The 24652-nt window shown below is 35.1% G+C and overlaps 2 protein-coding genes and 1 long non-coding RNA gene across 5 annotated transcripts in view; 1 reads left to right on the top strand and 2 right to left on the bottom strand.

Moving 5' to 3' along the window:
* LOC118264034 (dendritic arbor reduction protein 1) overlaps positions 1 to 24652 on the top strand; it is a 61877-nt gene that overhangs the window by 11918 nt on the left and 25307 nt on the right. The window lies entirely within an intron of this gene.
* Positions 1502 to 16596, bottom strand: LOC126912361 (uncharacterized). Its single transcript, XR_007707058.1, has 2 exons — positions 16354 to 16596; positions 1502 to 3728 (listed from the first exon to the last, which is right to left on the bottom strand). It is a non-coding gene; the product is annotated as an uncharacterized LOC126912361 (long non-coding RNA).
* LOC118264026 (sodium- and chloride-dependent glycine transporter 1-like) lies at positions 8641 to 10607 on the bottom strand. The gene has a single exon (XM_035576343.2). It carries the CDS (start codon positions 10497 to 10499, stop codon positions 8703 to 8705), a length of 1797 nt encoding a protein of 598 aa, XP_035432236.1. The 5' UTR covers positions 10500 to 10607; the 3' UTR covers positions 8641 to 8702.

Below are 24652 nucleotides of genomic sequence, written 5' to 3'. Positions count from 1 at the left end.
TCCAACAGACGGGCACAATGATCGCGCTCAATACGTGATCGATTATGCCATTATGTATAGCTACGTATGTACATCGTACATACAACAGTGGACGTATGTTATCCTTCATCCTATGTAAGCCGCATCTGAATTCAGTTTGTAACATTTTCAAGGAAAACTTTCGGAAAATTTCCATTAAAGCACGTAGATTCTTGGATGGTAGGGTTAAAGTGCTTCTTAAGCTGCCTGCATACACCAGTATAGAACTGCGTTGGTACGCATTCTGGTCAGTTTTTCCAGGTTATTATGTATTTTATAAGTTAATTGAGACACCACTGACATTAAAAAGTAAAATTGTTATGCTATTAAGTTCCTCAGAGCCTTCATCTGACTGTGGGACAGTTTACAGTCTATATTCTTGAATGTACTCAGAAAATTGTTTGAAAAATATTAAAGATTTTCCGCACTTATGATTAATTATGTTGATTAGTTAGGTACTTCTACTCCCAGTAAGTACATAGGTACATATAGTGACAATAATTCACATTTATCTACTTTATTTTCTATACTGGCATTCCATGAATTCCACCATACTGTACTACCCATTTCTGATGAGGAAAGAAGTATCGATCTAAATGAATATAGTTTCAGTGATGGACCAAACACTATAGGCAATTAGGTACAATTATTCCTTAATGAGAGCCAGATCATCAAAAAACGTTCGACCAGGTGAGATCATCAAAAAAAAAAAAAAATGTTAGAACCGAGATCCCTTGACGGCAGTCTCATAGCGAACACTCTTGACGAACAAGGTAATTTTTTTTTATAAACTTTTATACAATAACACAAATTGTAAATGTAAGTACTTACTTGATTACCTTACAAGTATAGATCTATTGATAAATAGATAAAATCCGCGAAAACATGCCATAGCGTACACCATATTAAGCGATACGAAGGTATGGTAGATATCGCAATATCAAAAAGTAAACTTAACTTAGCCTCGGTTACTTAGAATATTTATCGCAGTAAGTACACGTAGTGTTACAACTTTAAGTATCGTCTGTTTACCGATTGATTCATGACTCAAAGATCCACTACTTCGATGCGACGTCAAAACAAACTACAAATGTTTGAAATAATTTTTGAGTAGCACTTTTCACTTTATAATTTGTGTAGGTGTCGTAAAGTACTGAGTTTGCGTATACCAACTTTCTACGTTGTTCTCAGATTCCAGCATCGGCAGGCTGAGGCTTGGCACCTGACGACGTAAACTGAGTCACAACAATTAAAATCTATTCTATAACCATAAATGAATAGGAAAAGTCAATGAATGTCTTCAGGTGTTAAATCTAAAAAGTCCTGAATACCGTAAACTTAATTTATAGTCATTATTAATAGTGATTTTTAGAGTTCCATTTTATTTTACTCAAGCAAAACATAAACTATGCTCGAATATGTCTAATTATTTCTCGCGGAAACTATAAAAGAAGACAAATGGGACAATAAACAATGCATAATATTTAAAAAAAATGGAATTTATTTGGTAAAAGTTGTACAAACAGCTTTCACTAACTAGAACCAATATATTACTTAATATCTAAATTATGTTCAGTGGCTCATTAAAAAAAGAATATCTTTGTTTAACTGCTCACTAACGAGTCAAATGTCATACGAATGTTGTACTTCGTAAACTTACATCATCTGTCTCTGCGCTGACTCACTCCATTGGGAGTTCATATTTTTTTACAATAGGACATTTTTGTTACTCTACGATCGCTGCACCTACCGCCTTAAGTTTAGTTTTATTACGTTTATAATAACTACATTGTCATCGTAACTTAGGAAAAAACTTAAACTCTTATGAATAGGTGCTATTAGAAACAGATAACGGTGGTTCAAAACATGCTATGAGCCTAGAAGTAGCGCTACACATTTCTCGATATCTCGTAATTAAATACCAATTAATATTACTGTACCCATACGGATCGGTCCTAGTTAAATATTAAAATGTAATCACATGCGCAGTTAACGATTAATATCAACAGCGATTAACTATAATTGAATTCTTCTGTGGAATATTCTCATTTCTGGATTCAATAATCCGAAGAAGGCAAATTATTTGTTGTTGTGTTTTTTGTGAATACCGTTTTGTAAGTATTTATTACCGGAGTCGCGGGATGATGTTGGCTTGGCGGAACAGTTGAATGATTACAAAGCGCGCGCAGGCCGCCTGGCCCCGTTCGAGACCCGGCCGCACAGGTGCACTGCCTTATTAGGACCCCCATCTCAAAACTACACTTCATGAATATCTATGGACTTTATTAACTTGCATTTTAATGTGATTTATATATTATACGTACTTATCCTATAAAAGTGTGCCTAAGTATGATACAATCAATTAATTATCGCAGACGTGAAAACTGTTTTTTTAAACGTAAGACGTACCAAAACTGGCACGATTTGTTAATATGTCCATTTGAATGAAAGAAAAAACTGATCATAACAAAGAAACAAACAAAAAATAAGAGCATTCATTCTTGCGCAGTGTCACGCGGAAGATTGTCATTCTAGTTAAGTCAGTTGGCTGTTTGACTATTACACAGAGATTAATGGCTGGATCGCATTGATATGTACATTAAGACCACTCACGTCTCACTTCTTTAACATATACAAAGTAAAAAGCTATTTGATTTCGCAACTTCTCTTTTTCTAAGTGTTATTTGACAACGCTTGGTTTATGGTTGTTAGGAATAGGAAGAAATAGGAGTTTGCGTACTTGTTAAGGGACAGACGTGGAGTCGATGCAGGCTTTATTACAAAGTCTACCGAGCGCAGACAATCTAGGTTAGGGCGACGCGACGCGACCCCAAATCGATCTTGCAATCTGAGGCGAGGCTCGTGGGAGTGAGCGAGACGCCGCATGCTGACCTAGAGTAGCAGGTTGGGAATCCGGAAGGTATGAACAAACCGGCTTCACGGTGCATTTTTCCATTCAATGGAAAGCTCTACGTATACTTTGCCAACGGATTTTTAGGGATTTAAAATTTTCTAATTATTTAATTTTTATTATTTTGCAATTTTAAATCATTTTGAACTAAAAATGTTCTAATGATTAAACTGCCTTTAAATTATAAACGGACTGTAATATGTTTAAACAGGATAACATACAAAAATTTTGTTTCAATATAAATTGCCTAAACTCAATCCTTGAACAAGTACTTAGATCCGCGGAAACTGTCTATCTAGTAATAACATACTACCTGTTAAGTTCACCGATTCTTAATTTGTTATTGAAATTACGCGTAACATTAACGTCAGTTCATTTATAGCTACATACGAGCTATAAGCATGATAACTTCATATATTCATTAGAAGTACCTAAACTAGCCACTTAGGCGACTCAATCATATTGCGTTTTCGGGGTAAAGGCACCTGGATTGCTTCGTTTTGAAATATCACAATGTATAATTCAGTCACAACTTTACATACCTAAATGTGTCGGAGTCCAGTATAGAGGAAAAAAACTATAATCTTAGATGGGTAAGCATATGACGTGTTGTCCTAAATAAGCGTGTAACATAACAATTTAGCGTCGTTGAAGTGTTGATAAGGGCCGGGGAGTGCGCGGCCGCTTTCTACCCCGCGGCGCTGCCGCCGATACTACTTGCCACATTCCGCGCCCGCGGCAACCTCACACACGCCGCACATACCCGGCCGCCGCCGCGACTGCCGCCGCCGCCTCAACACTGGAACCAAACCACATCATAATGTCTCCATATCAGTCACATTTGTATATCACGAAACTACAAAAAAAAAAACAGATCTTCAAGAGCCAGCAAAATCCACTAATAATTCATTTTTGCTAAATATTACATGAATAGTGCTCGTGCCGTACACATTGCTGAATATATATCGATATCAAAAAGTAGTTATAAAATGTAATAAAATAAAACGCGCCAGTCAGCACGCTTAGACAAATGTGCGCAGTGAATTATGATCTATTCTGTTGTATATTAATGGAGGCTGGGCTTAAGTTATCGTAATGTGGGGCACGTGTCAGTTTTTTGTCGATCGCTACTTGTGGAATGAAGCAGAATGGGACTTGTGGTCTTGTGATACTACTCCGCAGTCCACCGGACACAGCTAACAACTTTTTATTGATATACAATTAATGTCTCAAATTTTTATTGGGAAATTGAATCGTAATAATCGAATGAAACAACTTTGATTTAATGATCGATCGCTAACGAAGTGAGCCTCCAACTAGAATCGTGATAATAAGAAAGTGGAGATTTTTGTTTTAAAATTGTCGTGTTGAATATTATTTTTCAATTTTGAGAACATGAATTTGATTATTTGATTTTGCGATCTTTTATATTTTAATTTGATTGTAGGTAAGTTGTTTTTTTTTACAAAATGTTACATCATTCAGAATCAACCTGTTTACTTTAGGATATTTCTTACTTTCTCATTTGACGTGCCTGTCTAGATATTTTCTGTTCATCACATAGTTGATGATAAATGCGGCCAAAGTGACGTCAGTTTTTATTATGTAATTGTGAAATGAAAGAACATATCTAGAGTCAAAAACTTTAGGAGCTAAGACTTTAGAAATAATTTACTCTGACGAGATCGGTACTACAGAAAGCATACATTGGTGGGATCTATAATAAATGTTCTATTCGTAGTGTTAACATTGTCTCAGCGACGGCAATAGGGGACAAGTTTCCTTCCTCGTCACAGTTATAACAGTGTCATCGACTTGGTGCCTTTACTCTATTATTTGCTTTGGTTATCTCTTATTGACACATTCAAACGACTTATCGGTCGAGTCAAGTCTCCAAAATGCCGTTTCACAAGCCACAACATGTCTCCTTTTGCACATCGTCATTGATTTTATTTTCAACGTGTTTAAAGAAAAATATTGCTCATAAGCCTTTCGGGTTTCATATTTTATGAGCAAGTTAACCATGCAGTGTTTTTTTTTTAATTTTAAAAGCTAATATCATCTATCTATATCTTTGTAATACTTTAGCTACACATTCAAATTAGTTTTTTGTTGTTCTAATTTATAGCTCTAGCTTAAATTCCTCGGTTGTTTGATTTGGAAACTAATTTAATGTATCTAAGGAATATTGAAGCTTGTTCCCTTTATGGTCTCTAGTCTTAAGATACATCTAGTTGTAAAACAACAGATCTATATTTACAGCGATTTAAACCAGAAACAAATTATGAAATATTTAGGTACAAGGAACTTGACCTCTACGACGGACAATCATGATGAGTGGGAGGGTAAAGTTATTGACAATTAAGCGTGCGCTGTTTAATCGTTGATTGGATGCGTTAGCGCCGTGCGGGTGTGATATTGACTTTTCTTAAACAAAACACACCGTTACGCGAGTGATGTCGCGCGCGCTGCCGTGCGCGTGCACCGCGCGGGCTACGGGCCGGCCCGCAACCTGCGCGCGCGCCTCTACCAGAGTGATCAGGCGGCCACTATTATAGACCAGTTACTTGTCAGATATGACAAACCTTATGTCCATGTTATGATTCGATTGTAAATACTCAAATAAACAATAGCTTTTCCTCATTTTGCTGAATGATACTGATCACATCTAAATTGTTTTGTAAAACAAAATGAAACAATTATTGTAGAATTGTAATTATGAATTTGAATAGTCACAAAAATATGATTATGCCTTTTTATAAATCAACCTTACTTCTAAAAAGATCTTAATTAATTCAAGTGCAAGAATATTGAGGATATAAATTAATGTCCAAAATTTTCTACAATATTTATAACTAGCGACCCGCCCCAGCTTCGCATGGGTGCAATGGTGATATATTATACCTGTATTATACATAAAAACCTTCCTCATGAGTTACTCTATCTATTAAAAAAAACCGCATCAAAATCCGTTGCGTAGTTTTAAAGATTTAAGCGTTCATAGGGACATACAACATGACACATGACAGAAAAAGCGACTTTGTTTTATACTATGTAGTGATATGTCCTCTAAAATGGTACCGACTGTATGTTTTCCTTTTTCTACGTAATGCGGTCGAGTATATTTACTAAAGCACGTATTAGGGCCGCTGTGTATGCCGTGTAAGACCGAAACGTAGCCGGAGTGACGTGTCTGCACATGGATGAGTCACTTTCGGAGACCACCACGGGTACCTATCGTCCCTGATAAGCAGAAACATCACCGCAACACCATTAAACAACTAACAGCCTTTTTAGACAGCTTGCAACCAATAACTTAACCAGCCGATACGGTGTTTTTCCAAAAACACCTAAACAATGTCTAGTTGTGCAATTTCGAACGGTGTTCTTAAGTGTGAGCAAAGTGAAGCAAAGTGTAGGTGTCACCACCAGATAACGGCAGACGTAAGCTGATGGTGTCATGGAATTCCACTACAAACGTATGTGGTGGTTACGAAACTTACCGAAACTTTATTTATTGGCGTTTCAACCACTGAAGAGTAGTTATCTGGTTACTTTAAAAGTGTTTTTAAAAGGGGAATATGTTTCTACAATATTATAATTTACTCGGGAACATTGCTAACATATTGCCAGGTGAGATTGCAGTTATCCCGTACATTTTTTGTATGATAATATTTGGGTGATAACTGCGCTGGCACACAATGTGCAATAAGTAGGGAATTAATGATTTACTTCTCTAATATTAACTTAAAATTAAAATAGTTCACACTTACAACTACGAATTAGGTTTTTGTTATGATTTTGTATCATTAAACTTTCACGCGATCTTAGGAATGTCCATACTTTAGGTACAATGATTTCATGATTGAAAGATGCGTTGGAGATTCAACAGAATATCAAGTGTTTTATACTTACATATATACTGCACTATCAATAATGAAATGCTCACCCACTGGTTACTCCTGATTTAATTAAACATTTTTCTCTCCTACCTACGAGGTATACGTTTGTAAATGTCGAAGTTCACGCGAGCGAACCTGCAAAATGTCAGTCAGAAATAAAACCTTATTACGCAGTACTGCGATGTTTACATTTAAAACTTAGTAAACAAAACGGAGGCAAAACAAATTGATAACCAAGATTTTGGGTCGCAAACGAAACCGAAATGAAGTTTTGCAATACTGAAACTAAATGACAAGCAAGTGGTTGTGCAGCTTTTGTGGTTAATGTATTTGGTAGCGGAGTCGATAGGTGTAATGTCGTGACAATGGTCGGAATTCGCGAGACTCGTCGCCAGTGCGCGCCGCCACTGGTCGGTCTTGACGTCGGGTCAAACATTCTAAATGTTCCATTTGTATGACGCAATGTGCCTCGGACTGGATTTGCACTCGTCTTACCAACTCTCGTATATTATATACTAACCGCTGTATAAATAAGGACGTGCTTTACCCGCGCCACCCTTCTGCATTGCTGTTTAATTCGATAAAAATCAATAAAAGTACTCGTATCTTCTTCTTTATTTGTTAGTTTCAACCTCTAATAGTTCAATATTCGTTAATTAAAACTTCTCAATATAAAAAATATCGATCATTATGATATTTATCGCAAATGATTTTCGAACATAGCTTTTTTGTTGGTACTAAGTACTAGTCAGGCAGAAGAAGCCAAATGTGGCGGTTGGTTGTTACAGTGGGTTTGTTGTTGGAGTTCGAAGTCTATTGCTAGCTTAACACGTATCACTAGCGACGGGTGCCGTGCTAGACAATGATTGTACGTGTCGCATGGTGAAGTAGTCGTGGCCGCGTTCACGATTGCAACACTACGCTGGTAGCAGACAGCTTGGCGCGCCACTTTTTTTAAAGAATATCTTTTTTCTTGACAAAAGTCGGACATGAGAGGCGGGGGCTGAAGAGGAAACCGGTCACTTTCTTTTTTATAGCCTCCGAGAAGGTAATAAATTGAATGACTGTTAGAGATGTAAAAGGTTTAGAATTACAATGCTAGTAGTAGATATGTTACAATGAATGAGAAACGATCAAAGCAATTTTCAACTACCGTAAATTCGGATTTGGTTGACCCAAGGGGGTAATTTTTACCCAAACTTGTAGATGAATCAAAAACTAATACCGTATGCGTTTTGTTCTAGATTTGATTTGAAGTTACCCCAGTGGGTCGAAATAACCTGAACGTACCCGGTAATCTGGTCGGGTGTCATTTTTCTTTTCGTTTTAAATATCTATGAACAAAAACAAATAAAAAAATATATTCATCATAAATGATTTAGGTACTTGTGCGTTTACTGAAAAACTGAAAATGGTTATACAGATATAGGTATAGTATATCGTAAGCTAGTTGTCTCTTATTTTTGTGTTTTGTTACGTTGTTGTAAAGACTCCTGTCTGATCTTTACTTTATTCTTTCGTTTGTCACAATAGTATTGAAGAGATCGCTATGAGTCACTCGATGTTCCCTCCGGAATAAATTAATTATATATACCTATAAAAGTAATAATTTATTTTATAGTACCTATTTGGTACATGTATTTCAATATTTTTGGCGATGACTCATCGGCCTCTTAGCGTATTACGCAATACTCAATACTTGTTCTACAATAATAGACACAGATTATAAACATAATACAGTGACTCAATCAAGGATTAAAAGCCACTCATTTGAATAAAGTACATTTTAATACGAACAAAAAACGCATTGTTAACAATTTGTCGTCAGATAGAGGCACAACAATAAGACATATCTTTGTTAAATATGAAAATTATTTTTTTTCGACATCAAAACGAACTCCTGGCTGCTTAACTCTGACATTTGATCTCTGTTGCCTCTTGAGTATTCCAGCCTGCAGGTGATATTGTCGATACATGTACTCCTTAGTCATCGCCTGAGCACTAAACATGGCTCTACTGCGTCTCAGTATTTCACTCTTTGGTCCCCATTCTGAGTCTAAGCTGAGTTGCTCGTACAAATTCTTCTTATACAAAGCTATGACTAGTTTGACTATTGTCACTAGTACCGTTACACATATGTTGATAATTAAGAAATAACACGCGAATTTATTTCCCGTCGTATGATTTTTGTCAACGTATATTATATAGAGTTGCGTAACGAGCACATATACCAGTATAAACCCCGACACCAGCCAGCACGCTTTCACCGAGGACTTAGGTTGTACGCCCTGCATGAAGTGTACATCTTCAGAGAACCTCTCCAAGCCATACCATAGCACGAAGACAAAGTTTTCACATATCACCAAGAATATGCTTACTAAATTCATAGTACGTTTCGCGTCAACTAAAAAGTATAAACTCAAGTTGCCCAATAGTGGGACAGTTGCAAGATACATAGTGATTGCGATGACAAATGCCGTTAGGCCTGGATTTATAGCAACCTTTGAATATCTTTTTGAAACCATCTCTATCAAGCTCGAAATGATGCAAATATTCAAAGTAAATGCAGATATTGCAATATAGCTATAAGAAATAATCAACCAGAATGATGTTTGTTCGTAAACGTATAAAAATCGAGGTACTTTCTCGAAAATATGCGATATTGGATAGTTCATTACTCTAACTGGGTCGATATCGTACTTGTAAGCATAGGGACAGATCATCATGACCGTGCCGCAGATCCCCAGCATGCTAACGCAGCAGGTAATGACGACCACAATAACTGTGTTGGAATAGCAAGGAGCTCTGAAAGTGGTCTTAGAAGCGCAGGCAAAAGACAACCCGGTTCCTACATTCAGGGTATATAACACGTCTGCTATTGACGTAGACAAACTAAATCTTTGAATAAATTTATTGAAATCCGTATCAAATGCTTGTTCGAACTTCACCACGATGCCCTTCTGGAACATGGATCCTATGAAAAACAGAATTCGTCCGCTCGTAGGAAGTATCGACACTATTAACAATGCCCATTTCAAAGAAAGTCTTCCTTTGAAGCAACTAAGGAATAATATACTGGCAAGCATACCCGATGCAAGACATACGCGCCATGGCAGGTGGAAACCTTTTCTTTTCATTCCCAATATATTATATCTCCAATATTGAACTTCTGGAAATGTCTGACACAGTTCAGAACAGTAAGGCATTGTTTCTTTTGCCCTTACACATTCTTGATTGACAGTGTAGTTGACGATTAAAATGTCACAATCCGCTGTGCTCCAGTTTCCGCAAATATAATATGGAATAGGGTTTTCAAAGCTTATCAAGAAGTAATGCACTACAAATGAACCGAGTGCGAAAAGATAGACTAAATGAAGAAGCTGCCAAATAATATGAACATAGCCAAAATGTGACAAGCAGGGCCTGGCTTTCCACACCTCGATACAGTCGCGGCCTGTGAACTGGCCCACCACATTCTCCATGTACATCACGGGGATGCCGATCACGATGTATATCAGGGCGTACACTATGGCATGGCCTACAGCTCCCGCGGACACTCCTATGAATGGCAGAAATAACATCGTTTGTAGTCCTAACGTTTGGGCCAGCAACAGAGTTATGTTAACTCTTCTTGAATCCCGGGTTTGCTCTTCTTTTTCGTTCGGCATAATTTCATTAATATTAATTGTTAACAATTACAGTGTTGACATAATCTATCCAAAAAGTCATAGCTAAAACGTCAATAAGACGCAACCAACGTGAATTGCTATCGAAATAAAGGCTTTAGGTAAATTAACAAAACAATTAAATAAAAACCTACGCGATCCTTATTGAGGACCAATTGCTGTGAAAATTCTAAAGGTCATTGACATTTTCCATTTTTATTTAACTAATTATTATTAAATTTTATGCCAAATAACAACGTACAAATTAGGTATTATAAAAGATTCTACACTACACATAGAAACAAATAGTCTAAAATGTTTTCTATAGTACCTAACTACTTCAACCTTAATCTACACTCACGTCTGATTACCAAATATATGTTATTGGTGAATTAAAGGACTAAAAATCGGTATATAGTGTAATCGTATACCTAATCAGACGATAATTATGAGAAACTTTTACAACAGAATGGAAGCTCTGATCTCTTCTCTTGTATGTAAATTAAGTAAATAATTGAAATTTCTAGTAACCTAATTTTTTACGTAGATTTAGGAAAGATATTTGCTAACACCTGTTATCATTTTCTTGTACTGTATATCAATGAAAACTAAATAAAATCTATTACGACCAACGCCGTCGTCGATGATCTACGTCCTACTACAATATAATTTTGAAAATAATCATGAAAATGTATTTGATTCAATTAGATAAAATAATTATCGTCTATCCAATACTTTTTTTATTTATTACTAGCTGACCCGCGCAACTTCGTTTGCGTGTATCCCGCTACTTCGACAAATACAGTCAACGCACCAACACATATTGGATACTAATTTTCAATTCACAATAACTTTTCTTTCCCTTAACCGCGTTTAAAATATTAAAATGTTTCAATACTAATATCGTGATATCTCCTAAACTATATTTCTAAATAACACACTGTAAACTGCAAAAATAATCTAAATTAAATGCTCGTGATGATGAACTTACTTATTATGATAAGGATATATGTATTATTGGTTATATCACCAGTTAAACATCACCCAACGAATTAAATGTTTTTTTAATACAGAAAAGTAGTTTTTGTGACTTAAATAAAAAAGCTGGATATATGTCATCGCGGACTTTTTTGTAGAACTAATAAAGACCAATGTTTTTGCTATACATTGTTCTTACTTGTATCCAACGGTATAAGCGGCGCACGCACAAATGCAATCTTCAATTAGATTTTTTTCTGACTTCTTGGACATAAATCGCTATAACTCAGCTAATATAGTTTCAATGTATTTCAATTATATATAAAAACCTGTCGGAGAAAATACTCTTTCTATTAGTGAAAACCGCATCAAAATCCGTTGCGTAGTTTTAAAGTTTTATGCATACGAAGGGACTACAGACAAAATGGGCGACTTTGTTTTATACTATGTATAATAGATATAGATTGACCACTTACCTTCGTTAAAAATAAGAGTGTCTGATCAAAAATATATCTAAGTAAGAGTATCGAACATTAGACATGACTGTTATGAATGCAACTTGAACAAATCCATTTAACTTTCTCGGCCATCAACAGCGCAGTACACGAGCTGAAGAAAGCACTATGTAACTTGATATATAAGTGAGAATTACAAGTGATATTATTTTATCATAGAGTAATGTTCTTCCTAGTGAGGAGAATAGCTCCCCGGGCAGGTGTCTGCGAGATAATGAAATTGCATTTGATAAACTCGCTGCAGTTTCACTTACGCCGCGATACGAGACTAGGACTCGTTCCACTTGTAGCTAATGTTTCCACAAGGCTTTCTTGTTTCACCCTAGACCAGTGCGGTCATAACCACAGCCGATCCTATTTTATACTTTAACGACACATTTTACGTTCAGATGACTCTATTTGCTTCGACATAATATGTTAATAAGAAATACTGTTTTGATTGCATCCGATAAGTGCGAGCAATAAATTCAATTTCTTGTAACTGTGTGGTGTAAGGTTGTTGTGAATAATTCAGCTTTTGTTTTGATAGTAAAAAAATACTCACAATTGTTTTATATTTAATTGATCATAATAAGGTTGTAGACTTACGGATACATTATCAGATCATACAAAACTTAATACTAAAGCTAGGGAAATAAGCTCAGCGGATAAAGTAACAGGCTACCGGGGTTACGGGACTCAAAGTAGGAGAAGGAACAGGGTGGTTTTTCTTCCATAAGAGTTTGACACTCCCCCTTGCCTCACCCAAGCCCTGAGAAATCATTGGATGATTATCCCCTTCAAAAAAAGGGTGTTAAGCTTTTCACAACTAAGTATGATGTTTGATGGCTATATAATCTCATACATACAATAAATATACATTTGTACCTATTTTATAAACGTTGCCTAACGTATGTGTTGTCAAAAAATAAATCCTGTTGACACCGACATCGAAGGTATCACCATCGTAAAACTTTATAAAGGTTTGTCTTAGAATTGTTAGCAAATATTTCCTTCCTTATTATTTTGGCACAAGGCAGTAAATTAATTTAGTATCTATTTTCCTATTTCAATTAAATTTATCTGTGTCTATTCTTCCACCAATTTCCTCGAAGCATGTCCATATAAACTTAGGTTGTAGTTTTTTACTTTTTCATGGCGATTTTATGGATGTAACAGCGATTAAAACGCTCAATCTTGAGTGAGAGCCTCTATCTCTGTGTGTAGAAACAGCCTCAGAATCAAAGACGAACTACAAAGAATTTATCGAAACAAAAATCTACTGTAGCTTTAGAATTATAGAAAGAATTAAGCAAGAGAAAAACTAAAATGAATTTTATGAAAACGTCTTTAGTAGTATTTGTATGTATTCTCTATGAAGCATATAAACAGAATACAAAACGTTGGCGACACAGGGTGGTCTTGCAGCCAGAGCTGGTTGCTCTAAAAGTTCAGTAACGCTACATTAGCTACTCTAGTCCGACAATAGTCCTCGTTATGTAGTAGAATGTATTGCACAAAACGCATACAACAATAAAAATACGTTGTCCAGTTGTAGGAAATGCAAAAGCCGTTCGACAAGTGGTTTAAAGACGATATCAGTGAAAAATATGCATCTTTTATTTACACAAACATTTTTATCTGTCAACGTATCTTATCAATATTTCTGCAATGTTATACCAAAGGTAGATAAAATGGTTAAAATCAACTATTTTGCGAACCCCACCTTTGTTTGGTGACCCACATTCGGTTTAGTTAATTATTTTTAACTTTACACGTAACCACGTTTTTAAACCCGTGAAAATGATAAACAACTCTACACCTTTTTCTAAATACCTTTGGGCATCAAAACAAAATAACTTTGTTATCTACTAAATAAACAGATATTATTATTATAATACATAATCAATTATTGATATTTAGACGACTATTTTATTTGTAAATCATGTTGTTGTGGCGGCCCGGAGGTTTAAAACTTCTTATGCGTGAGATTCCTGGTTTCTAACCAACGGCAAGTACCAATGTGACTTTTTCCGAGTCATATTTACTTTCTAAGGTAATTTAGACACCACTGATTATAATCGGTGAAAGAAACATCGCGAGGAAACCTGGACTTATAATGACTAATTATAAGTGTGAAATCGCCAACCCGCATTGAGCAGACGTGGTGATTATTGCTCAAACCGTTTTCGTGTGAGAAGAGGCATTTGGTCAGCAATGGACACTTGTTTATAGTATAGGTGGTAGTTTACAGGTGTACCTTTTTTTAAACTATTCTTAATAAGAAAAAATCATTAAACTGCCATATCGAAGTTACAATAAAAAATAAACTGAAATACTTATAATACTCAAAGCTTAATTATCACGATATAAGATATAAACGTGTTCATGTAGCGTAATAATATGTTTCTTATTTAATTTCCATATTAGGTATGTCTTTACACGTAAGTGCAAGTGTTATCGACAGGACTTTATCTTCGCATGTTGGGTGACGACGACGCGGCCTCACTGCCCGTCAGATTACCACTTGATACTATTTGATATACTTATTTAATGTATTTTACTAATGCAATTCACAGTCACCGTCTGCTAGCTACCTATGTATATCGTAAGATAAAAATATACAGATAACGCAGTGTATGAGGGAACACAATATACTAACGTAATCGTCAATGATTACAATTTCAGCAAAAGACGCAATTTTTTGTCAATTTATGTAAAAGCGGTAATGACTAAATATCTTTGTATATCGGAGTTGTAACTGTGATTAGGTACCTATGGACTATCAACCAGATGTAATCAGGATCTGACGACATTTGTTTTCATCCTGTAACGACTTTTGTATTCGTTGATATTGCAGATTTTTTTTAATGTAGGTACCGAAACTATTAGGTGATGTCGTAGTAGTAGGTAAAGTTAGTCATCGCGTTTTTTATGTTTTCAAATATTTCTGTTAAATATCAAAACCTATTCTTTAAATGCTTAACCTTTCGATAGTATTAAACGCACAGGTGAATACTGTTGCCCGTCTGACCTTAACACCCACGCAAGCTAATATCGTAGTATTAAATTAACGGTATTTTTAACTGCTTATCTTCTTGACAACTTGTGTACCTATAGGAATTAGTGATAGGTGGAAAATAGGTCATTTTGTACACATAATCCAGGTCAACCTCGACGCTTCTTTAATGCTTTGTGCAGTTTTTAAATCAGTCCGCCATCGCCACTCGCTCTATCTTTATTTAAGATCATTTACCTCATAAGGGAAAATCGAGGGTAAGATAAATCTCTAATCCGTGGATTGCGGATTATTCGATACCGTATGAAATTGCACACTTTATGCTTCTTGAGTGAAGTATTCGTTTGCCAACGGGTGCTTATAATAATTAAATCTACGAATTGAATATGAGTGAGTTGGATACGTATTTCAGTTCCTTCTCTTTGGGGATTACAGCAAGTTGTTTAAAGTTTCAGATAGTATCTTCAATATACGATTGTAATCCACAGTCTGAATCTAAAAAAAGCATTATTTAAAGGGTATATAACTACTGTTGTACCGTAATACTTGTCGATTACACTTTTATTCTCTGAGAGCCAAATAATTCCTGCCATTGCGTTTTTGTTAGATGATTTTGTAAAAACAGTAATTTTGCCTTGAAAACTAGCATTTTAAATATTGTATTATACAGGCAGGGGAACCACAATGTTGACCGCTTACAAAATACTCCTTGTAGGTGAAGTCGCGTGTCGTTATCAAGCTATGTATCTTGAGCAAACAGACTACGTTGAGTCGATGACGCGGTCGCTATTGATTTTGACTGATAGAATCGCAACTCCGACTTACAGTGCTAGCAAACAAACCTTTCTCAGATACCGAGAACGTTTTATATGGTTTTTAGTTATTAAAACATTGTAATGTTGACATATTTCTTCATAATATTCCCTAATAGACAGTTTTACTTCTCTTTATGACTTAAAAGTATAATGTTTGTAAAGAATTCTTGAGTTTTATGTGCATCTACGGGTGAAAACTGGTTTCATGTTGGAATTAACATTAGGTATAGATATGTTTAAGAAAATATGCTGACCTATATTTGTTTTTTTACTTTTTCACTAAAATCTAGTTTGTATGAACCCTGACTTTAATTAATTATGCAACATTCCATTATATCGATGTCACTATCTTTAGAGAAAAAAAAAAACATTTAAAATTTTAAGTTAATGTGTTGTTGGGTAATATGTTCAGTTTAAAAATAAAAAATATATTTTACGTTTTTTTTAATGTATATACTTTCTATTTTTAAGTTACGTAGACAATACGTATATTGAAGTGTTCAAACTAGATCTAATTCAACCGGTTTACTTCTTTGGTAGGTATTACTTACATAATTAAGCAAACAGGGACATCCTCACTTGAACAACTTTTTTATAGAAAATTGGATTTTATTGTCACAACATGTCACTAAATTAAAACAACTAGTGAACCAGCTGTGCAAATAGTCTTTGAAACTATTTCATTATCATATAATACGTTTTAGAGGTATAAATGATAATAACAAACACAATGTAGTGAAATACCGAATGCCTCTGAAGAGAATATTGGAATCGTGACTACGGTCTGCCTGCACTATTAGAAACCCTAAACGAAGTGAATAAAGCCACATTTGCATTGCACGTTTATCATTTTAACATTTCACTATCGATAATGCTGTCCTACTCTGACGTGGGAGGCGTGATTTGCTATTTCAAGCCGTATAACGCAGTGCAACAGAGGGATCAATAGCTGTCCTTGTTTAGCATAGCGCCGACCTATGACCTAATGTATCGGCGGTGGTGAATGTGGCCACCACGGTAAATCGATTAATTATCCGAAGTAGCTGGACCGATTAGCTAATCTCGGTACGCCGATTCGTTCGGTACGATACGATTTTATTTATTTTTATTTGCTAACAATTTCGGTATACAATGTGATCAACTTACACTTACCTACACATTTTACATACAATATTTGTAGCGCATGTTTTATGTATTCTTTTGCCTTTTCTTTAAAATTTACACTAAGTTATTTAGAACCGATTTTTCAAAAGCCAGATGGACTTTAATATTTTTGAAATATTTTTGTTTCGCCATAAAAAACTGTCAGATTTTGATTTTATTTTACGAATAAAAATAATCCGTTATAAAATTAATATAATAAATCGGCCCTTAGTAAAACGTTTTGCTAATTTAACCTCTACAAATTACAATAATATATGGATGTCTCCATAAGTAATTTCGCTAACAAAGCCTGAATAAACATGTATAAATAATGGAGTCTTGTAGCTAGCTATGTAATGTAGTACCTAGAGTGAACTTTAAGGCGGTTATCATGATATCTCCATTGAGAATGGAAACACTTTGAATATTTGAATAGAAGTAGTAAATAGGCTCTCTGGGGTAGCTCCTAGCTCGTTATTTATTCGAAAGTAAGATTTATAAAGTACGGAACCACGCTGCGTTAGATATTCACTATCACAGTTCGGTGTGAAAACGCTCAGACAGGTAGACTACGATTAACACATAAATGTACTGTGAAAGCAAGGTCGATAATTAAACATACTTATGCGTATGTATTAACTAATTAATTAACTAATAACACGGCGTCAACATGTTTGTAGGATAAATGACGCAGATACGAGCTAGACACCGGAGTAAATAAGACTTCTCGCAATATTATATCTTGGCTTTTAATCTTGCTGGTCACACCGCACCAATATTACCAAATATATGAAAAGTCATCCTGCTACCGAAAATTGCTTGACGACTGATTGATGTTAGACAGATATGAGAAATGTAAAAAAAACCTGAAATTGTCTAAATAATTTGCTCAAAGAATCCTCGGGGAAGGTAGCGGAAAGAATACAAGAAGATATGAAAATCTGTACGTAAAGCAACAATCTGAAAAATGCATAGCTGAGAATATCGATATAAAACAAGGCAATCGATATAGTTTACGAGTCTACATCTTTTAGTCTACTGGTTACGAAACTATGGATAACAAATTACCTTTATTTATTAACTATTCCTACTAATTTAATAACCAATGTTTCAGAATGAAGAATATTTGAATTGAAATAATAATACATATAATTTAAAATACTCCAACACCATTCAGTAGTTTCTATTTCCACATATATCTATGGATAACCGTCAGCTACGACATCTAGGGATCAATTCCTAAATCTTCACGTTTTTGCAAAGCAAATGACTTCAGTGCTGATTATGTTGTAGCTAATCTAGAAGCGTAGCAGGTTGACAGCCCTAGATAATTGAAAGCATTTCACTGTATCAGGTGAAACGCGTTTCGAAACATACTTTACCTTGTAGCAGGGTTGGAAACGTTGGCTTCGAACTACGACTGGTTGTTCAATGTTCATAAATGTACTTATGACAGCCCTACGCTTTCAGAGTCGCTGACATATGCATATATATCATGCGTTTTATAAGAAATTTAATGTTTAGGGTGTGAACTATAGTCATATACAGTACTTTAATCTGTCACGTAGCGACAGACGATGCATTCTTTTCCTGTAGCTTCTTCTGTAGATATCGAAGTCCTCCGACATTGTTTGTTTTATCTATGTATACTTCTTATTCTCCACATAACACAAATCTCTTCACGATTTAACCAACCATAGACACCTTGACGTCAAAAATTTTTCTTTCAATACAAGTGCCACATTATTCAATTAGTAACATAACTGGGCTTTTGGCAATTCATAACTTCAGACAATAAGTATAATTTCATCGCATCTACTTTAAAATTCTACAAAATACTGCTATATACGATATTTGACTTGGCTTCACATTATTTGAAAGAGAAAAATTTAAATTTTATTACCAGTTTCTGATAATCGACGGATGATGTTCAGGATGGGTCACAAAAACAGTGTTTTTATAGCTCCGCTTAACACTGGTAGTCACGAATGTTTTATATGCCATAACAATGACATACGATTATTGCAGATCGTCAATCCGACGCTGTAAGTCGTTCGAAGCTCTGCATGCACGCAGAAACAATCACGTACAACGCAATGCTTGAAAGTCCACGTCCTATGTAACTGTTTAACATTAGCACGTGTCAATTAAAAAGTAAAAAAAAAATCAAATCTGTTCTACCTGCTTGCTTCTACCACTAACCCCTTAATACTTATTTATGCATTATAATACGAATAACAAGAAGAAAATATGACCCATTGTCGATTCAACGAACATTGACTATTATCTTTTCGATGACAAATGAGCTCAAAACTCTGCGTATCATTGTACGTCACTCTCAAAGCGGTGCATGGACGAATGTTTAAGTAAGCGCATTATACATTACCGTGTCACTGAGCACGCGCACAACAAGTCGCCAGCGGGACGCGGCGATGTAAATAGTGGGCCTCGAATAGTCGCGAGGATTGTCAAAGTGAAGGGTAAAGCCGATTTAGATCGGACAGATAGAATAACATGCGTGATGCTAATTCCAAATTTAAATTTGTGCCCGCGCGCATACAATTCGAATTCCAAAAGAACGAAACTTAAGTTGACAGATAACTTGTCACATTGATGCAAGATGCATATTTTTGACCAAGCTATTGAGCTTTTGAGCTACTTGTGTTAATATGTTTATCTTGTGCTATGTTCTTATAAACATAATGATTTTAATCAGCATTTTATTCAGCGCACATGAATGGTCATTCAATAAATATTTTGATCGTGTTGATATTCATTAAGTAATCTAAATTATGCCAATAACATTAAATGGCGTTGAACTTCGCTATAAAAACATAATTGATACCTACCTACTTAATGCAACTTTTATTTCGTTTTATGCCATTCACGATATGTCGATGAATATTTTCTTTAAAAACAAACAAAATTAGTGTAAGTAACATTTGAAACCGCGCGTTGGTGTTTTACAATTTGCGTAAACATAACATAACAGGCAGTTATTCAAATCAAAACGTATTTTATATTGGCAGTCTTCTGTGTCTCAAAACTATATAAATTGTAACTATAATATAAACTGTTATATACGATGGAACTTCGAATAAGTATAACACTTACTTCAGAATAACTTAAATTATAGAATTAGGTTCCTTTGTATTTTGTGTTGAGGACTGTTTTTTTTATTTTCTTCCTTCTTTAAAACTGGCAGGGGTTTAAGCTTTTGTAATTGCAGCATAAATACAATTACTTAAGAGGTGATTGGGGTTCGAAATCATCGGAGTTTTCACCGTAATTACGCGTGGGCCCAGCATTTACGGGCATGCGAAGTTTACGGGAGGTGAGAGGCCACGCGGGTACTTTACGCGTGCCATCATCTACCGCCGATTTACAACTGTTTGTCATTAATTTTGATACTACCACCAGGAATGTTGGTAAACAATCTGTGGTTCATGTAAATAAAGTAGATTTAAAATACTAATTTACAGATGCAGTGTAAATCCAGACCAACACGTTAATCGTGTGACTTAATAATAAAAATCTTAATAATTCATTTTATCTTCTTGATTTTGGATCACCGAAACAAAGAGACGATGAGAGATAATATTATAATTTATCTAGAACAACTATCGATAGAATAATGATAACATTTAAAAACTTATTTTGTGTAACCACCCTTAAGATGACACAAGCTAATCTAGAAAGCTCCTCCTCTGCTTATTAGTTTTTACATCTGTTTAGTTATATTATTAAAACTACAATACATATTTATTATTTATACCTTACATCAAAAATGATCGTATTTATAGAAAACATTTAATCACATTAGATCTACCGCATTCAATACTAATTAGAATTGCCAACAGCGAGTCGGTACGTACAAGTGTTGAGCATTATCGACAAGAGCGAGAGTTGAGTGGTCGCGGCTCCAATTATCCTGTCACGCTTCCATATTTATGTTATCTCCGTTATAAATTTATGTAATGTAATTTTAAACAGTCGTCTATTTGACCCTTAGCATTATTTACGTATGTATTCCTCTAATATTATTTTTGATGTTTATATGTGTTGAAGTGAACATGTAGGTATGAGTCCTTAAAATTTCGTTTAACTTTAACTTATACTTTAGGTTAGTTTCGTTGATTACTTTTGATAAGATCTAGTGGCAAATAAAGTAATTACTAAAGATTGTCTTAATGGAAAATTCGACCGTGTCCAATACTAATTTTACAGAAATGTATCTAACAACGGTGGTGTTCTTACAACAACGGATTCCAGATCGTCATTTAGGCACAATATCTAATGGAAAAAGTAGACCAGACCGCTGATCGGAATAACTGCGTTATCTGTCGATCAATCTCGCCACCTGCCCGCTCAGCAGTAAATCTTCATTATTGTATGTTTTTTTACCAATTTACTGTTACACGCAGAGTAGTATAGCTGCGAGCTTGAAATCGATCTTCTTGTAGAAACGATTACAAACCAATGTAATTATGATGTATCGATGTTTCTTAGGCCCCGCCGTGCCGCTGTTTTATTTTTGTAGACGAATTTTATTATTATAAAATATAGCCATTTAGATTTTAACTAAAAATAAAAGCTTAAAATGATGTATGTATATCGCCTGGGCACTGAACTTCACTTAGTGATTAGTACTGTAGCAACATGTGGGGCTGGATAAAAAATGGAGAGAGGTTTTCCTAACATCGATTGTAATAAACTAGTACTACGGAGTCTGCGGTCCGTAGAAGCACATTATGAGGACGACGATAACAATAACCGAAACAGTACATAACAGTACGAATACTTACTGTCGGCCACTTTTACCGCGCTCGACTAAAGCCTTCCTTATTAAGACTCGACTAAATCCTTTTCGGTCACATTTAATGACGTACCAGTCAGTCTCAACAGCCAACCAGTTTGATGGATAGCAACTCTATGTTTTGTACACCCGATATCTACACAACTAATCACTAAGACGAGAAAACTGTAAATCTACGTATTACTCAATTGCCCTTACTTGTGTTTTATCAATATTAAACGTGTACTTTATGTAATCTGTTTTTAATGAAACGAATCAAATTTTATTGTCGGGCAATATCGTAATTTGCTATTAGCATTGCCTATCATTTGAAATGCCTATTCAAGCTTTATGTGAGGTAATTACATTCCAATCAAATTGTTGATTTATATCGTTTGTGATTAGATTCCTGGTGGTTCTCGTTCAGGGAAGTGAATTCTATCCCGTGTCGGGGAGATGACTACATTTGAAGTAAGATTTCACAAAAAACTTTTGATGAGGCAAAGAATTGATGTCGACACAGATGTTAAAGTAACCGGTTCGCTGACATCACTCTTCACTGTAGGAAGTTTTAATATTATAATAGTAACAAATCAATGTGTTCTAATAAGTAGGTATCTATTTAGATTACAATAATTATAACAAAGACCTGCGGCGACTACCAGATTTATTCTATGAGGTTGCTCGTTAATTAACTTTTCCCAATAATTAATTTCTGTATGATCTTGGTTGAACAATTATGTATTTAGGTACTTACGAGTACTTTTGTAAAATACCGCCACTCATTCCTAAGACATTTGTTAAATTTTGGCTCAAATGGACGATATCTTTTAAATATACTAGTTAGAGTCTTGTTAGAGTCAGACTAATCCATATTTATTAGCAAAATGTCGCCTTTCGTTTCGCTTTTATTAAAATTTATATAAATACACGAACTTTTTAAATTTCTCGTGCTTTTATGTTGGTTTTAGTGCGTATTTACCAGGTGCTACGTTTTCGGTGTTAATGAAATATAATGTCTCACTTTCTTTCCTAGATTGTTTAATAATTTGAACAATTATACATGGTTAATATTTATAATTAGTCCGCCTACAGTAATGTCCTGAATGCCCATATTTGCCTAAAAACTTTTCCTTTAAACTGATTTTAAATCCCCTTATAAAGCCTTTATTGATTAGCAAATATTCAGAATTGTTCCTTAAAGCACGAGCACAAACTGCTTAAGTAATTTGATTCGACCAATTTTACCATTTGACTAATCATAAAATAAATACAAAATGAAAAGATATAAACAGGAAACTAGCATTTTAATTTGCGCTTATACCCCAGATGATGTCATGTATCGTCGAACACAAAAGCGGAATGATTTAGATACTTTCCACTAAACTTCCTTTTTGGTTATTCTTCTCACATTTAGTGGCTGCTCAAGTCCGGCAGTCCAACGAACTTATTATTAAAGAAGTCAGGTGCGTGTCGGACCACCCGCGATACAAGGTCCCCAACTACTGCGGCCAAATGCAAACTATCTTACCTGATATGTGCAGATCCAACGTTTTTATAAAATTGAGTCATAATAACAATAACGACATATTACTAACATTACATAATACCATTTAAAATTAAAATAGGCATATTGAATATTATTATCATACAATTTTAAATGACAATATCGGTGTACTTATCTCATTATCACATTTAATATGTTGTTGATAAATATAAACACGATTTTTTATTTAGCTTTAGTCATTCATAAACGCAAAAAACGGTGATAGTCTCGATACTTTTTTTCAAAATCAACGTAACAACAGAAAGTCGAGATGGATACTTTAAAAAAAAATATGGTTATAATTAAACAATTATAATTTGTGAATGAACCCGCTTCGATGATGAATATAGGTACACATCACGCATCATTGATATCGGATAGGCATCTCGCGGCTTCGAATAGTGGACGTGAGTCGCAACCGGCACCGCTGGCCGCGACTGTCCGCGCACCGGTTGGCGGCGCGTGGGCGGCAGCATCGTTTTCCCATGTCCCGCGACCCAAACAGTTATATCAATAATACAGACCGATGGCTTACATATCGAACGCTACTTACATGCTACTCGCAGATATCACTAAAATAAATATAAATATTTTTTGACGACGGTCGTGTGTGATATTTCCACTACCACATTACCTTGTACCCGTAGACAATTTATGTATTGTCAATACCACCGCTTAGAGCTTAAAGAAGTATATATGCTGCTGTTTTTACATTTGTGTATGAAAGTTTACTAAGAGACGTAGTATTGCAATAGAAAAGCGGACTGGACGTAGCCAATCTACTTCTACTGTTGACGATGTACCCAGTTACACATTAGCAATTCAGATCCTGGTATCTTCCCTTATTCTGCGCTTTTACGGAATGTTATAAAACCAATGCAATTAATTAATACTAAATTAGGAACGTCGCTTTCTTTAGGGTTGTTTGTTTTTGTATTTAAAACCTACTTCTAATTTTCTTACATTCGTTTTCCGGCTGCGGCTTTGCCCGCGTAGAATTCAAACGATTGGTTTAGAGTAAGTTTCGATCTAACGCAATGTTAAAACTAGCTGATTATGACATTTCTAAAAAAATAGTGGCGAAAAAATTCAATTCGATCCCAGTGGTATCGGAGTCTAACCGCATCAATTAGAGTCATTTAAAAATTGTTACTTAACCCAATCCTTATTAACAATAGTTTTCGGAACAAAATTGTTACTAAGGAATAGTTTAATAATCATTAAATTTCTCTAAGTGCGTCAGTGATACTTTGTGTTTTTCTTTCATTTCTCATTCAGACAGAGATTGTTCCATGTATTAAGACGTAAAGTCTGGGATGGTTTTCTTAGCTATATACTTGGTCTTAATGGAGCAATTCATGAATCG

Source organism: Spodoptera frugiperda, chromosome 25 (genome assembly GCF_023101765.2).
Source record: "Spodoptera frugiperda isolate SF20-4 chromosome 25, AGI-APGP_CSIRO_Sfru_2.0, whole genome shotgun sequence".
Classification (NCBI taxonomy): Eukaryota; Metazoa; Arthropoda; class Insecta; order Lepidoptera; family Noctuidae; genus Spodoptera; species Spodoptera frugiperda.
Note: the sequence above shows the minus strand (reverse complement) of the source record. Positions and strands in the feature narration are given on the sequence as shown.